Below are 22,589 nucleotides of genomic sequence, written 5' to 3' on the forward strand. Positions count from 1 at the left end.
AGCTGGCTGGCTGGCTAGCTAGCTAGCTGGCTGGCTGGCTAGCTAGCTAGCTAGCTAGCTGACTGGCTGGCTAGCTAGCGAGGTCGATAGATAACTAGGTAGATAAATAGCTTGATAGCTAGATCGATATATTTTTTTTTTTGTGGATTTGTGATGATAAGCAGGACAAACTGCAACATTTAAACATACAACAACAAATACTTTTCTTGTTGAGTATTGGACATTGGATCTTTTGACATAAACATTATGAAAAGTTTGAGATATTAACAAGACGTATGTCAATATTTCTGTTTTTGTCATACATTTGGTTAAGAATTGGGCCTATGTGCCATCCCCAATAGCAAAAACAAAACAAAATCAGCCTATTTGAAGCATTTAAGAGCGTGAGCTAGCTTTAAAAAAAAAAAGATTTGGAAAGTGCCATCATCTCCAACCCTACATTTCCACTTCAACACCATCATCGAGTGCCCCGGCTCGCCTGTCGCATTTCAAAACATTCACACCTGTCAAGCGGAGTAAACAACACCCCCCCAAAAAAAGCTAAATAAACACAAACTACGTTACCATAAGAGACAGGCGGAAGTGGGATGGCAAATTAGAGAGAATAAATGTGAGATGTGCCAGGCAATGGGGGCAATGGAAAATGCGGCTGACGGTGACAGAAATCGAAACGGAAGAGTTGAGCGAAATGGAAAGAGGCAGCGTCATTAGCTATCAACGAACCCTTGCAGCGCCTTTTCTCCGAACCAGTCGCCCTTGCCGAGACTGCGCAGGTAGACGGCTTCTCCGTTGGGCGAGTCCTCTCTGGTCACATTAACCTGGCGAGAAAGAGACACAGAGGTGTCACGCGACTGTCAATCAAAAATAAAAGTGTACTTCCCACACAAAGTACGCAAGAGTACACATCACGAGCTTTCAGGAACTTTACTTATCCGCCATTGATATTTTGTCATTCACTGCCATTCACAAATGTATTCGGGAATTGAAAATATAACGGCCGAGCGCCATTCCCGAAATAGTTCGATTTGTTTTTTTTTTCTTGCTTGGATGCAGATAAAGCGCTGACCAGACCTCTAGCAATGTTTTTTCACTTCCACACGGGGGCACCATTTCCCTTTTTTTCATATTAGCTCTTTGTTCCAGCTTCAGCTGTGATTAAAGCACTGTATAAACCAATATGTATGGATAATAATAATAATAATAATAATAATAATAATAATAATAATAATAATAATAATAATAATAATACATTTCATTTCTAAGCGCCTTTCAAAACTCTTAAGGTCACTTTACAGGAATATATGTTTTTTTTTTCCTGTGGGTGAGCAGTGGCAGCCACACGCGCCAGCGTTCACTCAACCCGGAATAACTAAAATAGACAGAAAGCTATATATCTAGCTAATAATAATAATAATAATAATAATAATAATAATAATAATAATAATAATAATAATAATAATAATAATAATACATTTCATTTCTAAGCGCCTTTCAAAACTCTTAAGGTCACTTTACAGGAATATGATATGTTTTTTTCCTGTGGGTGAGCAGTGGCAGCCACACGCGCCAGCGTTCACTCAACCCGGACTAACTAAAATAGACAGAAAGCTATCTAGCTAGCTAATAATAATAATAATAATAATAATAATAATAATAATAATAATAATAATAATATAATAATAATAATAATAATAATAATAATAATAATACATTTAATTTCTAAGCGCCTTTCAAAACTCTCAAGGTCACTTTACAGTCACAGGATAAGTTTTTCTGTGGGTGAGCAGTGGCAGCCACACGTGCCAGCTTTCACTCAAGCCGGAATAACTCAAATAGATAGAAAGCTAGCTAGCTAATAGACAGCTAATAGCTAGCTAGCAACAGCTGTCTGAATTAATAATAATCCATTCCACTTCTAAGCACCTCTCAAAACTCCCAAGGCCACCCCACAGCCACAGGACAAGTCCGTCTGCAGGTGAGCAGCGGCAGCCACACGCGTTGTTTATTAGCTAGCTAGCTTTCTATCCAAGTTACTTAGTTATCAAATTAGCCGTCTATTAGCTAGCTTGCTTTCTATCTGAGTTACTTCCGGGTTGAGTGAAAGCCGAGCTAGCTATCTGTTAGCTGTCTATTAGCTAGCTAGCTTTCTATCCGAGTTCCTTAGTTATCGAATTGGCTGTCTATAAGCTAGCTCACTTTCTATCTGAGTTACTTACTGCTGCTGTGAAATTTACATTTCACAGCAGCAAAGTGGTAAAAGTAAGAAAGAAAGGAAAGGAAGAAGTAGAAAAAAACAAATACAGGAGACAATCAAAGCCTCCTTTTCACGGGTGGATAAGGGACATCATGGTGAAATGTGCGTGTCTGCTACAAGCTAAACGTTGAAAGCAAATACGAAGCTGTAGCGTCCTTTGACCAAAGAGACTGTCTATGTCACGTAAATCCGCTTCAATTCCAAGCTGCAACAATTCCACATAAGCATTGACACTCTACACCCATTAAAGACGCAAAAAATGTTGTAATTTTTTTTTTATGTTTTTATTTTATATATGTTCTAAAATATATTTTTACCGGAAAGATTGCGGAGAGGACTTATATTATGTTGAAAATCTTATTACTGAAGAGACGCTAGATAAGATGAGTCACATGGATTTTATCGAAAAGCACTCACATTTTCAGCCGTAACGCATTCAAAACTAAAAAAAAAAAAACTTTATGTCCATGTGACAGGATGCAAGATATAATCATGCTTCTTCTGCAAAAGGCTCACCGCTCTGTCGTCTCCTCGGAGGGGGATATTAGGGGAAATAGCCATGTGGGAAAATGTCAAATGCTTTTTGTGTGGCGTGTATGTGTGAGAGTAAAAACAAAATGTGACAGAACATTCCTTCATCGTCCTCACACACCTCAACTCTCTCATTTTTTATTGCACTTGTGGCATTTGTGTCTTTGTGTTGTCATATTATTTGTTACAGGTAACATCCGACTTACGACCAAGTTCCGTCGAAATGGTCGTAAGTCGAAATCCATTCAAAATGTTGAATAGAGACTCGGAGGCTAAATGACACGCAAACTCCCCCCTCTGGTGCCATCACGCGGTCGATTGCTGTACGAGAGTGAGATGCTGCCTGGCCAAAATTGTCGTACGGGTTGCCTGCCTGCTAGCGTGTTGCGGTGCCAGCGCAGAATAATAATTTCAAAAATAGGGTCTGGATGGTCACGGTCGTAAGTACGGGTGGTCGTAAATCGAGCTGGTCGGAAGTCGGATGCTACCTGTATTTATTCTTTTTTTTTGTTCTTTTGACTTTTGTTTACTTCCGGGTTGAGTGAATGCTGGCGCGTATGGCTGCCGCTGCTCACCCACAGAAAGACTGATCCTGTGACTGTAAAGTGACCTTGAGAGTTTTGAAAGGCGCTTAGAAATTAAATGTATTATTATTAATCATTATTATTATTAATCATTATCATTATTATTATTAGCTATCTAGCAGGCTAGCTAGCTATCTGTTTGCTCTAAAGCTATCTATCCAGTTCGCTAGCTATTCGCTGTCCACAGTATTAGCTATCTACGTATTCTCTATCTATTAGCTATATAGCTTTGTATCTATTTGAGTTACTTCTGGGTTGAGCGAACGCTGGCTCGTGTGGCTGTATTATTATTATTATTATTATTATTATTCTTCTTCTTCTTCTTATTATTATTATTATTATTATTATTATTATTATTATTATTATTATTATTCATACATACATATTGGAAGGTCCAAAGTCGGCGTGGTGCTATAAGCACGAACGGCGGCCATGATAGCGACTCTTCCTCTTATTCCAAGTCCCCATACACGTCATGCGCTTACCTTTCCTTTACTGATGATAAAGAAGGTGTCTCCTCTGGCTCCCTGTCGGATGATGTACTCGCCGTCCTCGTAATGGGTCTGACAAAATGAAGGAAAAAAATAAAGAATTACAAGAGAGACTTTCAGGTGTCGTTTTTTTAGCCTCCCCTGGCGCCAACTTGCCGGTTAACGAGGCTGAAATAAGGGACATAAAACAGCGAGATGAGATATATAAAATTGTAAAAAAAACTAATATATATATTTAAAAAAATATATATTGTGTATATATATATATATATATATTTTAAATATACACATATACATATATATATATATATATATATATATATACATATATATATATATATATATCCTTTATTATATTGTATTATACGCTTTTTAACATAGCTCCATATATATATATATATATATATATATATATATATATATAAATTTATTTATTTATTTTGGGGGGAATTGTTTTTTGGACACACAAAATATATACATATATATATATATAAAATTGTAAAAAAAACTAATATATATATTTAAAAAAATATATATTGTGTATATTTAAAAAAAAAAATATATATATATATATATATATATATATATATATATATATATATATATATATATATATATATATATATATATATATATATATATATTTTTTTTTTATTGTTCAATATATATAAGTATAAAAATATTTTATTATTTAGTTATTTTTGGAGGGTAATTACTTTTATCCACACACAAAATACATACATATATATAAAACAGTAACTAACATACATACATATATATAAAACAGTAACTAATATATATATATATATATATATATATATATATATATATATATATATTTGATTTAAAAGCTCATTACAAAACAGTTTATAAAACCCACGAGAAAAACGTAATATGGGCCTTATAGCGTGGAAAATACAGTCACTGTTCTCTGTTGGAAAAGTTCAAAAGCATCCCGAAGCCTCCTTTCACAGTGATTTGAAATGTATAGAAGCTCGTCAAATGCATCTGGCAAAGGAACAAGCGAGGGAAGGCCTCACCTCCTCAAGGACGTCGGCGAGCTTGCTCAGAATGTCCTCCTGAAGGCTATGGAAGGTGGGCACGCTGCGGAGAACAAGAACAGGAAGTAGTTTTCAATTGAGACACATGCTCTTTGGTGTCATCCATACAGCGCTCATAAAAAATGCAAAAGAGGCAATGAGAAGATGATTATTATGCTATAGGTGCTGGCTTATGCTTTGGCTATGCATGCGCAAATGAATATTTAAGCGTTAACGGAGTCACGGGTCTGGTTACAAAGCGGGCTATCGTGCGCAGGAGGTTGAACGCGCCACAAAGAGGCTTTTATTTTAGCTCCTTTTGCTTTTTCAGAACACCACAATTGAACACCACACGGCTGCTCTTCTTGTCAATAAAAGCAACCACCCAGAACGCGTAGCACAGCTGACGCTATAAATCACAAGTTACAACGCAAAAATAAAGAAAGAAATCAAATGTGACCACTTTCTTCTTTAGTTTGGCGAAGAGACAATAAAACACTTGGGAAGCTAATATGTTGAGTTTGTTGCGTTCAAAACATATCTGCTATTTGTTGAAAAAAATATATATATTTCATGAATACTTAATGCGAACACAAATATAATTAGAGTCATAATTTTACAATACATTATGTATTATTTTTTTATAAAAATGTTGCGGGACTGATTGGAAATGTGTACTTTTTCATAATAATAATACAGCAATATTAATAGTGATTATTATTATTGTTATTATTATTATTACTATTACTAATAGTAATAATTCAGTATTATTATTAAAAATAAAGGTCATAAATTGTGATTATTATGATTACTGTGATTATTACGGCTGTCATCGGAATCAGAATCAGAATCAGAATCATCTTTATTGCCAAGTATGTAGAACACACAAGGAATTTGTTTCCGGTAGAACACGCTGCACTAGTATCGTCGTCAAAAAAACTGCTAAGTGGCACTATACAGTTCCATTTTGGCTACTGTTGAAAGAGTTCAAAGAGTTAATGGCTTGGGGGAAGAAGCTGTTTAAATGTCTGCTGGATTTGGTGCGCATGGATCGGTAGCGCCTGCCTGAGGGGAGTAGCTGGAAAAGGTGGTGGGCAGGGTGCGGAGGGTCCAGTAGATTCTGATTCTGATTACTATTAGTAATAATTTAATATTTTTATATATCAATGTTTTCATTAAAAATACATGTAATAAATTCTTATTCTTATTCTTATTCTTATTCTTATTCTTATTCTTATTCTTATTCTTATCATTATCATTATCATTATCATTATCATCATCATTATCATCATCATTATCATTATTATGTTTATTATGTTTATTTGTTTGTGTTATGTTTATTATGTTTAAAATTATTATTGTTATTATTATTATTAGTAGTAGTAGTATTAGATTATTATTATTATTATTACAATACATCTATTATTACAAATTGTTCTGAATGTGACTGGGTGTGCAAGTGCCGTTGTTATTGCAAGTGTGCTTGTAAAGCGCAATAACGTCATTGATTATTCAATGGATAGCATGACATTAGCATTGACAAGCGTACAAAATGAAACACACTAAAAAAATACGCTCCGAGTCGATCATGTGATTCTCACGCAAGTACTCTGATGTGCTGTGAGGCGGAATTTTGGTCCATTTTGGCAATTGTTCCAGCTCGTTTTGACATTTCCACTCTATAGCACCTGTGGCCAAACGTTATTTTAGCGGGAGGCGTTGATGATTTGTTGCTTCCATCTGCCTGCCATGAAATTACGCTGCCCAAAAAAAGTAAAAAATAAATAGAAAAAGTGACAGCTTCTGATTTCTATCACTGTGATTCGTGCGCAGTGGATGGAGAGGTGTCAAACCTCTTTCTTTGTCAGCGATGGATTGTCATGACCACAGTGATGGACGGTATATTACATGTCGGGGTCGAGTGGGGGGTGGTGAACCGGATCTCATTCTCCTTTATCGCCACTTTCCGCGTCTTTCAACGGATATTGCGCATGCACTCTGATAAAACAGCCTGCGGACCTTTAAAGTGATAATGGGCTTCCCCAGCAGAGAATACATCGAAAGATGAAATACTTGTTTAAAGGACAACCGACGCCTCCGGACAAGTTGTGTCCATAATTTGTAAAATCACTTCAAATGACTTCGACTGAGCGCGTTTTACAAAGATTCCACGGCATGTAGCTATATTTTACGGTTTAAGACTTGCGCTGAATATTTAGGAAGTCTTGTTTTTGAGTTGGTGACGATTCCTGACATGACGTCACGGAAGGAACGCGACACACAATGCATTTTACGGTATTTTGTTTGGTCTGAAAACTTTGTGTTGATCCGTGTTGATGGCGAAATTAGAAGGAAAACACATAAATACGCGATGGTGAATCAAATTGATATGGGGGGACTCCTTTAATCGATTGCAAACATGTATGCTTTCCTCTTCAGAACTATTTGAATCATATTCATAACTGGATGAGTAAAGAGAAAGCATCTTCTCCGATTCGGAGAAGATGCTTCTGATTCTCGAGCAAGGCTCTTAAGACGTCTTGGTGTGATGTCACAAACTGGGGGCGGGACTTTCTGAAACTGGCCATTTCCGGTTTCATTTTGAAGTCATTTTTGGACACTTTAAGTCATTTTTATTGGTGTTTTGCATTTGACTAAAAATATCAACCTGCATGTACAGTAAAGTCTCGTTATATCGATATTCAAGGGAGTCCGAAAAAATATCGATATAACCGGGACTATCGATATATCCGACCCTGTTTGCATGTAATTTTCTCCGTGCGTGCATAGAAATAGTATCGATATAACCGGGACTATCGATATATCCGATATCGATATAACGAGACTTTACTGTATTTTAGATGCATTTTAGATGCTATAAAACGTTTTTCTGATGTCACTTAGGAAACCAAAAAATGGTGTCGGTTTTCCTTTAACCTCCATGGCAGAGACTGCGTTGAATCCAGGTTAAGAACCACTGCACTAAATGCACTTCTAATGGACCACACACTTTGCAAAACGTTGCTATCATCAGTCAAAATAATGTGTATACAGAATATTTAGATGTTGTTGGGCAAATGTGTAACATAAATCAGAGGCGAGCGGAAATAGGGCCAGTTAATGATTCCGTATCGTCCTCCCATTCCTTTCAATACTGCGCATCGGATCGGGTTGGGTGACTTCTTTACCTTTTCAAAAATTCCATATACTCCGTGTGCTTGATGAGACCCGTCCGCATCATGATGGTCTGGAAACATTGCCGATCGATGGCCCACAGCTTCACGTTTGTCAGCGCTGGAAATGAAAGTAAACACAGATGCATTTTTTTTTTCTAAGTCTTTCAGAAAACAGAATAATATACAGTAGCATCCCACGCATCGCCGTCTTCGAATGTTGCGCATGCAAATCAGGCATTAGGCCAAGTTTCGGGAACCTATGGCTCTTTTGATGATTGCATCTGGCTCGCTGAAAAAACTAAATACAGTGATACCTTGGCTTACGATACAGGTTTTTGTATGTTCAGGTGCACCAAACTAACATACAGGCGATTGTTTTAGCACTTGCTAATAGTGTCTCCAAGTTGTCTGGATGTTTTTTTTTTCCGTAGTTTTGTTTTGTTTATGTGTAGTGCAGGCAGACTGGTTGGCTTCATAAGAGCGCCGGCGTGTCGTTAAAGTTCCCCCATTAAAAGCGTGTTTCATGGTCCTCGGCGGGGCTGCAAAACGCTCTCGAAATTTCAACATGGCTGAGTCATCCCTTGTACCGTGGCTCTGACCGCTCTTCTATTTTCTTAATGGCTTCATTTGCCTCATTATTCCCGATGAACTTGGGAATTGTTATTTTCTATAATAACGGCTCATTATTCGGGTGTAGGTGGAGAACATTACATTTTGCCCGTCTTTGTCTTTGGGTGCGCACTAAAGTTTCATTACTCTGCGAAAATGAGGTAAAAAAAAAGCGGGCACAAAATGGCCAGAACAGGATAAATGGCAGAAAATGCATTAACAGAACATTTTCCAAAATCTGGAACAGAAGCCCTCTTGCAGTCATTCCCAATCATTGAGCAAATTAAAAAAAAATCAATTTCACCCTAAAAATTCAGCAAGCGTATGAATCATTCTGAGCTAAAGTGTACCAATCAAACGAATGGACACTCTCATGTTTTCCGTCCCTATGCAGACAACTTTATAAATAGGACCCATCAGCAGGGGATGTGCCCTCATTACACAGCCTGACATCCTTTTATAGATTACAGTACACGAGAAACGAGATCGGAAATCAAGCGAGAACAAAGACTCGCGTTGCGCAGACACCTGCCTGGACCTGCATCTTCAAAGATGTCAAGAATTCACCGTCAAGGAATGGAAGAAAAATACACTCGCTCACTGCCAGACAAGGTTTTTGTCATTGTCACTCGAATTCCTAGATCCACAGAATATTGAGTGTTAGGATGTCATAAATATTCATGGCAGCGTAAGAAACTTCAGCAAAAAAGAGTTAATTCCTAAATTATATGGGTGTGGAGTTATATGAGCTTGAAATGAGGGCAGCTCTCCAAAATACAACACAATAAAAAAAAACTGTCGCGGTTTGGAATTGAAGCGGATTTATGTGGGACAGTGGAGTGAGACAATCTCTTTTCGTCAATGGATGCTATAGCTGCGTGTTTTCTTGTGTGGCAATTGGCAAATAGGGTCGTCTTTTAATTTGACCTGCCTGTCACAGGAAGGGAAAGTCGGACGTCATCAGCCACTAAGCCCGAGCCCGCGGGAGCATTCCGGAGCGGAACCAAGAGAAAGGGCGGGGGGATGTGAAAGTTTTGAAGAAATCTGGGCGGTATTGGGCTGACAAGAGGATTAATGACGTTGTGGCAGCTTCGTGCGTATCCTGAAAAATAGTTCATATGCCAAGGTAAAACGTTCATAAATTTAACGTTCGTGAACCAAAAAGTTCGTAACCCAAGGGGTTCGTAAACCGAGGTATCACTGTACGTATATTCAATCCTACTGTGAGCCACAGCTCACACTCACACCCACACCCGGCGTCATATGGCAGCTGACAGTGAAAACCACGCCGCAATGTACAATATGAGACGGACAAAACGACAGCGCAGGAGAACGATGTCATTAAATTGTGCAAGCGTACCTAATGTTACGCAACAGAAGACAAGACAGACATTTATTTGTTTGTCCTTGTCGCAAGTCAGCGTAACTGGATTTCAGCCTCCGGGCATTATGCAAATCGAACATGTGCTAGTCTTATAATCCACTTTGTTGCCAAATGATAAAGCCACTTTTCCCTGTCTTCGGTCTTGGCGTTTTATGTTCTGTAGTTGTCGTCGAGCATTTTTAACCCGAGCTCAGGGCAGTTTCGGGGGGAAAATGATTTTTCAATTGTTCATTTTTTGGTTTTAAGTGCGTTTTCACCGCAGGAAATCCTATTCCAAAACCCGGTAGGCTTATGCGCAATGTACTTAAACACAGATTAGGCGTGTCTCAAGCAGAGAGCTAAATTTCAAAATAAGACTTGCGGTTGTCAGCAACAATGTTTTTTTTTTTAGATTTCTACCTGACAATGACAATAATGATGAAAAAAATGATTTCAACGATGATTCAGAGGCTTTGATGCACTCTGTTGTCATATTCATGAATAAAATAATGTACTAATGTATGAGCCTGGAATGCAGAACCATACGCCTTTTTTTTCGGCAGCACAAATATGCCAGCACTGTTTTTGATTCATAGTAATAACAATAAGTAGAATACATTTCATTTTTTAAGCGCCTTTCCAAACTCTCGAGGTCACTTTGTCCCCATTGTGGGACGAATAAAGGTTTTCTGATTCTGATTTTCTGATTTACAGTCACATGATGTTTTTACAGTCACAGGATGTCTTTTTCTGTGGGTGAGCAGCGGCAGCCACACGCGCCAGCGTTCACTTAACCCGGAAGTAACTCAAATAGATAGCAAGATAGCTAGCTAACGAATAGATAGCTAATATTTGGGAGGAATGACAGTGCTGATGCGTAGGTGGAACTGCTGCGGCTTGGAATTGAAGCGGATTGACGTGGGATAGGAGATGTGAGACAGTCTCTTTTCGTAAATGGATGCTTCAGCTTCGTGTTTGCTTTGAACGTTTATTTTGTAGCGGACATGCACATTCCACCATGACGTCCATAATCCACTGATGAAAAGGACACATTGCTCCTCTCCTTTTTCATCTAGAACTGCTTCATACAACAAAGAGGGTGCAGAAAGTGTTTAAGATTGAAAAACTGTCTAGCTTTTTGTGTTGTGTCACATTATTTATTTAGTTTTTTATTGTTTCAAGATGGCGCCGCGACAGTGGCTGCTTTTGCAGCAGCTCCTATATATATTTTTTTACTTCTTCCTTTCCACTTCCTTTCATCACTTTGCTAGTACATATGTCGCGGCTTGGAATTGAAGCGGATTTACAATCTCTTTTCGTCAATGGATGCTACAGTTTCATGTTAGCTTTCAACATTTAGCTTGTGGCAGACGTGCACATTCCACCATGACGTCTCTGATCCACTGGGGAAAAGGATGCTTTGAACCTCTCCTCTTTCATCTAGAATTGCTTCATACAACAAAGAGGGTGCAGAAATTGTTAGAAAGACTGTCTGTGTCTTATTTGTTATTTAGTTTTTATTGTTTTTAATTCAAGATGGCGCCGCGACAGTGGCTGCCTTTACAGCAGCTCCTATATTTTGTTTTTTTTTAACTTCTTCCTTTCATCACTTTGCTGCTGTGAGATGACAATTTCTCCACTGCGAGACCTAATAATCCAATCAATCGGATCCACATGAGCCCCTTGTGGCATCCAAGAATGTCACAAAAAAGCAACAGATACCACAGAAAAACACGAAGAGGTACATTTGTATATTCAAACGCTCAAATTGAGAAACACTGTACTAACTTTGGCATGATGTTTGTTTACAGTCCGCTAAAATGAAAGCTACTTGTGAAAAAGAGCCCATCAATGCCTCCAAATGTACTCAGCGGACATCAGCACTCTCGCTAAGTGAACGGAAGAAATAAACCGGCAAAAAAAAGATAATAAACAGGAAAAAAAGATGATGAGAGAGCGACAGAATCTTGGCAGACGCTTCCCTCGCTCTCACTCACACTTTAGAGCTCATCATCAAAACCTGGCGATGCGGCAAAGGGAATGCGCGAAATAATCATCATCAAATGTTGATGCCGAAGCTTTAGCCCGCAGGTGCTGATTTTAGCACTTGCCGATGTTTAGCAAAGAGCTGGATCTCCAAACTAATGAGCGAGAGCTCTCACCTGAGTGTATTATTATAATCACAGGAGGCATTTCAATTGTTCCTGCTGATCAAAATGTGACATGCCTGCTTTCTGCAACCCCTCCGCCCCCTCCTACACGTGTGCGCAAAGTACGGAAGGAGAGCAGAAGCCGTCATGGCAGCGCGCTGGAACAGGGCAGGCTCGATTTCCCTAAAGTCATTAAAAGCATCAAGTTAAAGTCGGATTGATGGAAACGGAGCGTGAGAAAGTAAGACGGGTGATTAGACACCACGTTCAGTCACAGAGTTGCAGGTAAACACAACAGGAATTCACTGCCAGTTTATTGCTCACCCCCCCACATAAACATAACTAGCATTGCGTGTTTGCGTCGTCAGTTAGCCTTAACAAATAACGTCAACATTATTGGTTTTAAATCAACATTTTAATACAGAATGTCTCTTTCCTTTTTTAACAATTCAATACATTAGATAGAATGCGTGTATGATGCTAGTTTATCATTTTTTAGCTAGTTTTATACAAAATTGATTCGTTGGCTAGCAAGCTAATTGTTCGGTTGGTGAATGAATGTGTAATGCTAAACTATGTTAACCAATTGCTCTAATTTGAGTTAGTGAGTTCATCAGTTGGTTAATTAGTCAGTCAGTTATTTTGTTAATCGGTAAATTAGTTGGTTAGTTAGTTAGTTAACTCGTTCTTTAGCTAGTTAGTTGGCTAGTATGTTAGCTAGTTAGTTCGCCTTAACAAATAACATCAAAATAGTTGCACTTTTACATCAACATTCTGATACAAACAATAATCCCCCTTCTCTCTTTTTTAACAATTCAATATTTTAGATAGAATGCGTGTCTATGCTAGTTTATCATTTTTAGCTAGTTTTCTACAAAACTGTTTCGTTGGCTAGCAAGCTAATTGGTTGGTTGGTGAATGAATTTGCAATGCTAAACTATATTAACCAATTGCTCTAATTTGAGTTAGTGAGTTCATCAGTTAGTTAATTAGGCATTTACTTATTTATTTAGCGAGTAAGCTAGCTAGTTCATGAGTGAGGTAGTTAGCTAAATAGGTAGTTAGCTCGTTAGCTCTGTATCTCGTTATTGTGCTAACTGATTAACCAGTTAATGGATTAACTGGGCAACTAGTCAACGAGTTAACTGGTTAACTAGTTACCTAGTTACATAGCTAATGGGTTAACCAGTCAACTGGTCAGTCGGGCCTCCTGTCAACCAGTTAACTAGGCTATTTAGTTGGCTAGTTGGTTGGTTAGTTAGTTAGTTGGCTAGTTGGTTAATGTGTTAGTTGGCTAATGTGTTAGTTAGCCAGTCAGTTAGTTAGTTAGTTAGTTAGTTAGTTAGTTAGTTAGTTAGTTAGTTAGTTAGTTAGTTAGGTTGGATCAGCGACTGTTCTGTTAGTAGAGCCCATTTTCTCCTGCCCAAAAATCGTTTTGACAGACTTCACATTTCAGCATATTACAACACAGACAGTATTTGTTTTAATCAGCAGCAATCTCCAGATTCCAATATTCGCCTACGGGCGGCTCAAACCCAGAGCAGCAGCTGCCAAAGCAATATTTTGCCATGTGTCAGCCCACCTGCCATCATCCGTACCATGTACGGAAGGTTTGTGTATTCCAAAAGAGAATAGAGAGTGTGTTGTTACATAAGGTACTGTATTTCTATTTTTGGTCGAATGGATCACTCTCTAGCAATGTCCAACCGCCTCCATCATTAAAATTCAAAACACACAGGCCGACTTGGGGGAGCCATTAGAAGAGCGATAGCGATAGGATGATACTCTGTGCCTCACAAAGTCTTCATGTTTCTCTCATGATCAATGATGAATGACAAGGCCAATAGGCCAGCAGGAACTGTGCCGCCATCGAAGCCAAGAAATAACTGATCAGTTGTGTGGGAAACTGGCAACCCTTGGGTCAAATGAGGTGATAGGTATGTCCTTGAATCGATGAAATGTTGTGGGTTATTAAAATAAAACAAAACTACTGATTGGCTAGTAGATTTGCCTTGCTAATTCCCACATAATGTGATACAGGAGTGGCATCCGTGCTTGGAAAAAAAAGCCAATTTGTGGCTTCTAGCTAGCTAGGTATAGAAGAATGGAGAGGAATGAGAAAAGTGTCGTTATACCTAGTCACCAAGTCACATAGTCAGTACAGTTATACCTTGGCTTACGAACTTAATTGGTTCCCAGGCAGAGTGTGTCAGGCGAAAAGTGTGCATCCCAAAAATTAATTTCCCATAGGAAACCATTAAAATGAGAATAATCCGTTCCCAGGTCCCCATTAAACATAATTTTCCACTTTATAATTTTCTAAGCCTTAAAACTACACAAAATATACCGTATTTTATGTATAACAAATGTGCTATGGTATTATAATTAAAGGAATAAACTGTACTGGATAATAAAGTCGTTTTATTTACCTTTGTGATGGTCATTGATAACTTGATGGAATGGAGTGGCCGGTTTCCTCAGCATTAAACACTTGATGAGGAATGTAGCCTTCTTTCACCATCTTGAGGAATGATCCCTTGCTTTCTCAGCGATAATTTTACCTTGTTCCTCATCAATTTATGTTCTGTTTAGCTGGGTTGATAGCTTTTTGCATCAAGTGTACAGATGGCTTGTGTGGGTTATTTGTGGAGCCTGATTGATGGTAATTTTAACCTTGCACCCTACACTGCCTTTGAACGAAGTTCAAAGTTGGAACGAGTCCAAATTTCACTGTTTTCTATCCATTTTGTCATTCTCTTTCTGTCGTTTCTCACCAATCACATGGCTTTAACCAAAGACTGGGGGCGGGGAATAGAGGACAAAAACAGTCGGCTGCCATTTTCTTGTTAGAACGGGCTCGTTCGCGAACGACACATCATTCATTGTGGCGCTCCGTGTGTATCCCGAAAAATAGTTTGTATGCCAAGGTAAAGTTTTCATAAATGTAACGTTCGTAAACCAAAAAGTTTGTAAGCCAAAAGGTTCGTAAACTGTCATTTCCTTTTTACTTTATTTTGTTTATTAATACAATTAATTTTAAAAAAGCTCAACTTCAACACATGTGGCTAACTAGCGAGTTAATGTGTTAGCAGGATTTTGGAGAATACCCTGAATTTAAAATATGTAGAGGTTATTTTTACTCAAGAATCAAATAATGTAATGGCTAAAAACAAAAGCTTTGTTTTGAACGCAGCACAGCGGAGGAGGGCGGCTACTTCCTCGGGCCAACAACAAATGAACCGTTCGCCTTAAATTGCTCTGTGGTCGGTTTGTGAGATAAATTTTAATTGTTTGCTGCCCCAGTCATTACAGACAATCAAGTCAAAACAATTAGGCGGAGAGGAAATGTGTTTGAATAACCTGATAAGTCTGCGTGTGTGTTTGTGTGCCAAGCTACAGAAAATCATATAGAAGGAAATTACGTTTGGTAGCTATTTATCAGTGTCAGATGCTATTTTTAGCACCCTGGTGGAGGTAATCCTTAGTCGTGCCAGCTGTCTTCCGTTAACCCGGAATGTTTTTTTTTTCCGGATATCGTGAGAACCGTGTTACAATTTCTATCGTATATAGTCAACTAGATGCAATCAGGAGAGGATGACTCATTGTTTCACTGTCAATCAAGTCGGGCACAAATCAGTGCAGAAGTGAGAAACATTAATTTTTCACACTGGTTCTTCACGCTACGGGAGGGCCCTTCAACGTGTGTCATTAATGGAGAAAGTGGTCATCAAACCAACTTCGCTAAAAAATAAGGTCAATGGCATAACTCAACTCAATTGTATTTATACAGCACTTTAAAGGACAATCGACGCCTGCGGACAAGTTGTGTCCATAATTTGTAAAATCACTTCAAACGGCTTCTACTGAGCGTATTTTACAAAGATTCCACGGCATATAGCTATAATTTACGTTTTAAGACTCGCGCTGAATATTCAGGAAGTCTTGTTTTCGAGTTGATGACGATGCCTGACGTGACGTCACGTCTGGAACACCCCTGACCGAGAACGCGACACACAATGCATTTTGGGTACTTTGTGTTGATGGCGAAATTAGAAGGAAAACACATAAATAACGCGATGGTGAATGTGTTGCACTAACACTACTATTTGATACTAGTTGACACAAATTCCCAGCAGACAAATCAGCCCATTTCCAACGGAGCTTGGGCGCCATCTTGTGCAATTTCTGGGACGCTACATTGGAGTCCAGACGCCTCAAAATGATCCAGAAGGACTTCTTTAATCGATTACAAACATTTATGCTTTCCTCTTCAGAACTATTTGAATAATCTGAGTAACAAGAAAGCATCTTCTGAATCTGAAGCCATTGTTTTGATTCTCGAGCAAGGCAAGACGTCCTGGTGTGACTTCACGAACAAGGGGGCGGGACCTTCTGAAACTCACCATTTCCGGGGTCATTGTGAAGTAGTTTTGGGATACTTTAAGTCGTTTTTATTGGTGTTTTGCATTTGACTAAAAATATCAGCCTGCGTGTTTTGGGTATTTTAGAGGCTATAAAACGTTTTTCTGATGTCAGTTAGGAAACAAAAATATGGTGTCGGTTGTCCTTTAAACCTCCATCCTATAAACCTCCAACCGCCAAAGAATACAACTAAATCTTGAGATGACTTGAAAGATTGGAAGCAAAGGGTCTTCTTCTTCTATTCAGTGGAAGGTCATTCCAAAGAGAAGGATCAGTTCTTCTTCTTTTCAGTGGAAGCTCATTCCAAAGAGAAGGATCAGTAACGGAAAAGACCCAATCTCCTTTTATCCTCCGCTTAGTTCTCTGTACCTCTGGTAGTGTCTGGTTTGCAGACCTGAGATGAACAAGGGGTGTGGGGGGCTCAGAGAGATAAGATGAGTTGAGGCCTTTGAAAGAAAACAAATAATAGGATCTTAAAAAGAACTCCAAAATGTAAAGGGAGGCAGTGAAGGAATGTTGAGTAGTCGGTGTGTACTCCTTAAAATGGAAACCCAAAAGGAGAAGATATAGCGAGAACAGCAGAGGCCCCAAAATTGAGCCCTGTGGAATGCCGCTATAGGTGGGCAGCTCATGACTCAGATCACGCAAGGCTAACACGAAAGGTTCTTTCAGCTAAATAAATCATTCAAGAAAACAAATAGTAGGATCTAAAAAAGAACTCCAAAATGTATTGGAAGGCAGCGAAGGAATGTTCAGAGTAGTCGTTGTGTACTCTCCCTTCCTTAAGATGGAAACCCAAAGGGAGAAGATATAGCGAGAACAGTAGAGGCCCCAAAATTGAACCCTGTGGAATCCCACATGCTCATGACTCAGAGCATGCAAGGCTAACACAAAAGGTTCTGTCAGCTCAATAAATCATTAAGGGCCACATCCGTCCACCAGGAACTGTGAACGAGCCAAGAGAATATTGTGAACCGCTAGATCCAGTAATGCAGTTAAATCCAATAAAACCAGACACACACAGTCTCCAGGGTCATTTGCCAGTCATTTAAAACTCGTCTTCAATGCCTGACGACGCTTTACCTTCCCTTATAGTTGGATCGTAGCATATTGCTACTCCCATTGGATAGATATTAACGCATTGCCTCTCTCCTTGCATTAGTAGTAGCACATTTTCTCCCCAGGGGAGTAGCTGTTACTCGTAGTTTGGCAACCTTATTGGCTTCTTTCCGCAGGGAAATTAGACTTGCCAACTTTGCGAACGTCAAGGTGACACTTTCCTTTCTAGGAACTAGCTTCTCGACGCAATCCAGTGCGAGATTAATAAAGGCTAATCCAATCCATACGCTAATAAGGCTAATTAAAGATAATATACCACCGTTAAAAGTTTTACTCGTTGCCCTGGATCGTCCCGAAACTTGCTGAATTAGCAGAAAGAAAAACGCTTGAGCATCCCAAATAGTAATAAAAGGCTAATTTGCATATAAACACTGATCTGGCTTGTGTGTGCGCATGTGTGTGTGTAGTTACACCTGCAGGCTAGTGACACTGAGCTAACCTCTGAAAGGACCTTCTAGCGCCGGAAACACCTGCGCCCGGCGCTTCGATGAGAATGACAACAGCGGCCAAAGACGCAATACACACTTACACACACATTGGCGCACATCAAAACGATTCTTGCATCCCGGCCTCTTTTGCCAACTTACACAAAACAACAAAAGTGACTCCCAAAACAGCAGGTGACAGCTACCCAGTAACATCGTTATATTCTTGCGGTTTTACTGAAAGCAGCGTTACCATGGTAGCAGCGGGGAAACGGAAGATTTCTATCCCTTTGGATTTTTGTAAGCTTCTCAAAGCCACGCTTGGTCTGTCTTGTTATTTCCCATCCTCCGCTTGTCGCCACCGCTCGCTCTTTCGAAATGCCTCGTCTCAAAACACCTCCAGCTCATTAGCAACGAGTCCGTCTCATAAATTGGCCAAAGGCTAATGAGCTTTATTGTCAACAATCATGAGCAAGTACGAGTCGAACTCATTCTCTGCCGGACGCATACTAATCGTGGAAACGTGTCGATAAATCCGTCACTTACGCTCATTGTATCTTTTAGCTACTTTACCCTTTTTTTCACTGATTTATTTTACGTTTACTTATTTAATCTATCTATATACAGTGATACCTTGGCTGACAAACTTGATTGGTTCTCAGACAAAGTGTGTAAGGCAAAAAGTATGTATCCCAAAAATTAATTTCCCATAGGAAACCATTCAAATGACAATAATTCGTTCCCAGGTCCCCATAAAACATAATTTTCAACTAAATTAGCCTAATTTTCTAACCCTTAAAACTACACAAAATATACCTTATTTTATTTATAATCAATGTGCTATGGTATGATAATTAAAGAAATAAACTGTACAGTATAATAAAGTCGTTTTATTCACCTTTGTGATGGTCGTTGATGGCTTGATGGAATGGAGTGGCCATCTTGAGGAATGATTCCTTGCAAGCTCATTTTCATAACTTTAACGTTCGAACAACCGAAAAGTTTGTAAGCCAAGGGGTTCGTAAACCGAGGTATCATTGTACAGTGATAAACTTTTTCCTTACAAACGTTAAATTCGAGATAATATAATCTTAGCATACGAACTATTCTTTGGGAACCACACAGAGCGCCACAATTGGGGATGTGTCATTCGCGAATGAGCCGGTTCTAGTAGCTCCTGAAATGGCAGCCGACATTTTTTTTCCTCTATTCCCCGCCCCCAGTCTTCGGTTAAAGCCGCACGTGAATGATCAAGATCCATGGTAGAGGAGAGGACACACGCAGCAGGACATCCACAGCAGTGAGCGGGGGGAGGGGTTACAGAAAAAGAAACACACACACACACACACGAAAGGGAGACGACTGAGCTTGAAACAAAAAAAACAAAAGTGAAAAAAAAAACAAAAGTGAAATGGTGACAAAATGGATAGAAAACAGTGAAATTTGGACTCGTTTCAGTTCAAAGACAGAGTCGAGACTGCAAGGTTAAAATATCCCATCAATTAGGCTCCACAAATAACCCGGACAAGCCATCTGTACAATTTGAAGGGATCATACAAGCAAGGGAACCAGTTATTAATGAAGTTTCTAGTGAGTCTGCCTGCATCTGTTGCTGTTGCAATATCACAACTTCCAAGATGTACAACCCAGAGCTCCTTGAGACACAAAAAGCTATCCATTCCACCAAGCCATCAACGACCATCACACCAGTAAATAAAACAACTTTATTATACAGTACAATTTATTTCTTTAATTACAATACCATAGCACATTTATTATACAAAAAATAAGGTATGTAGTGTGTAGTTTTAACATTTATTTAGTTGAAAATTATGTTTTATGGGGACCTGGGAACGGATTATTCTCATTTTAATGGTTTCCTACAGGAAATTAATGTTTGGAATACACACTTTTCGCCTTACACGCGCTTTCTGGGAAGCAATTAAGTTCGTAAGCCAAGGTATCACTGTACCCTTTTAGCTATAAATTTGCTCAAAGATTGAGTATGTTCTCTGAATTACAGCCCGAGTCAAACTTGTCTCCTTTGAAGAGGAAATATTGCACTTGCGGTGGAACTCTTCTTTTGAAATAAATGATCAACAAACAAAATAAAACACAACAGAGAGTGATCGACGGACCGGCGGGATGTTTTACGACGTAAACACAAGTTGTGGAAATTCAAGGCCTTATTTTCTACGACTGCAGAAAGAACAACCGTGACACTGAGCAGGCGTCATTCGCACGCGCACACTTTGCATGTCAACCCTCGCAAAACCGGTGACAGCGATGATTCTTTGGTTTGGTCCCTACGGAAGGAAGATTTCCCAAACAATTATAATTATATAATTATAGTATGATAATCAAGGATGAAACTTGGGAGTAGTTATTTGCATTATTTTGAAAATGATTTCATTTGGGAGTTTGAAATTGTAATCAGTGATTTAATATGGATTCATTTTAATTCATGGCATATTTTACTGTTGGCTAATTTTTCCTATTCATATCTTAACGTGGAGGGATGAGTAGGCATAAAAAATAAAGTCACCCTTCATTCCAGTTCTTAGTCTTTCTGATCAATTTCCTGCAATGTGATTGGTTGCAAAAATAAAAACGGCATGACTTATTCGCACGTGGGCTTGATAAAAATCCAGTGATTAACTGCCCTTTGAAAGATTACGTACACATTTATTCAGCCACTTCTTGTTAAAAAAAATAAAAAATAAAATTTAAAAAAAACGAGAACACACCAACATGTAACATCCAACTTACAAACATCCTGATGTATGACCACCCGTACTTACGACCACGGCCTCCAGACCCTATTTTTAACATTTTAACAGGGGGGGGGGGTTGCGAGTCATTTAGCTTCCGTGTCTGTATTCAACATTTTGAATGTACAGTAAAGTCTCGTTATATCGATATCGGATATATCGATAGTCCCGGTTATATCAATACTATTTCTATGCACGCACGTAGAAAATTACATGCAAACAGGGTTGGATATATCGATAGTCCCGGTTATATCGATATTTTTTCGGACTCCCGAGAATATCGATATAACGAGACTTTACTGTATTTCGACTTACGACCATTTGGTCGGAACGTAACTCTGTTGTAAGTCGGATGTTACCTGTATATGCCTTTATACGTCTCACAGTGGAGAAATTTACATTTCACAGCAGCAAAAATAAAATACAGGAGACATCTTGAAGCCCAAAAATAAAAAAAACAAGAACAAAAAAATGCGATACAACACAAAAGACACAGACAGTCTTCAATCTTAAGCACTTTCTGCACCGTCTTAGTTGCATGAAGCAGTTCTAGATGAAAGATGAGAGGATCAAAGTGTCCTTTTCCCCAGTGGATCAGAGACGTCATGGTGAAATGTGCACGTCTGCCACAAGCTAAATGTTGAAAGCTAACACGAAACCGTAGCATCCATTGACGAAAAGAGATTGTAAATCCGCTTCAATTCCAAGCTCCGACATATGTACTATATACAGTAAAGTCTGGTTATATCGATATTCAAGGGAGTCCGAAAAAATATCGATATAACCGGGACTATCAATATATCCGACCCTGTTTGCATGTAATTTTCTCCGTGCGTGCATAGAAATAGTATCGATATAACCGGGACTATCGATATATCCGATATCGTTATAACGAGACTTTACTGTATGTCGAAATAAATAAATAATTAAATACATAAATGGCTTACTGTCATGGACAGTGCATTTGATATTTGTATATTACACATATTCGAAATTTCATAAACCTAATTGGATTTCATGGCTATTTGCTATCTTATTCAGTGGATGGCGAACCTGATGATCAGTTTTCCATTGGCCGAGATTTGACACATTTTTCAAAAAAGAACAAGCACCTGCGAAATTCTCATCTCTGTAACTGGCAACACTTTATCTTTCATACCTTAAATTGTAAGACGCAGACAAAGGCAGAAAAAAAATACTTTTCTCTTATTCTTTGCACTACGAGGAAAACGACGGGCCGGTTGTGATAAAACTGCTGCTATGGCAACAGGCACGCTCCATCACCGCAGCTTCCGTTCGTCAACAGGCTCGCGTGATTTTTCTAAATCATTTTTCAAATGGGAGAAATTGTAACACTCCGGATAATCCTCCCCCTTCATCGTATCCCTCCCAAGGCGGCTTCTAATCCTTTACAATTCATTCTTATGAGATCAAATAATCAGTGTAAATGAGCCAATACAAAGCCTGAGTGGAAATGAAACACACGGAAACCTTCTTTGTTTTTTTTTTGTCCGTATTGTACTACTCGTTTCGAAACACCCGATTGGACACGCCGGTGTTAACTCATTCACTGCCAAACATGTGCGAAAATGTGTCCACTCCAGTGCCAGGGTTTTTGTCATTGTCACTCGAATTGCAGGACCCTCAGAAGATT

The 22,589-nt window shown here is 38.9% G+C and overlaps 1 protein-coding gene across 2 annotated transcripts in view; it reads right to left on the minus strand.

Moving 5' to 3' along the window:
* Positions 1–22,589, minus strand: part of LOC148889669 (cGMP-dependent protein kinase 1) — a 121,799-nt gene that overhangs the window by 32,944 nt on the left and 66,266 nt on the right. For both annotated transcript variants that reach the window (XM_089011898.1, XM_089011900.1), the window contains 4 exons: positions 8,089–8,194; positions 4,901–4,964; positions 3,855–3,932; positions 724–818 (listed from right to left, as the gene is read on the minus strand). In XM_089011898.1, coding sequence (XP_088868024.1) covers positions 724–818; positions 3,855–3,932; positions 4,901–4,964; positions 8,089–8,194 — 343 coding nt within the window. The remainder of the gene's footprint in view (positions 1–723; positions 819–3,854; positions 3,933–4,900; positions 4,965–8,088; positions 8,195–22,589) is intronic.

Source organism: Hippocampus bargibanti, linkage group LG13 (assembly GCF_051943395.1).
Source record: "Hippocampus bargibanti isolate YZ-2025 linkage group LG13, ASM5194339v1, whole genome shotgun sequence".
NCBI lineage: Eukaryota > Metazoa > Chordata > Actinopteri > Syngnathiformes > Syngnathidae > Hippocampus > Hippocampus bargibanti.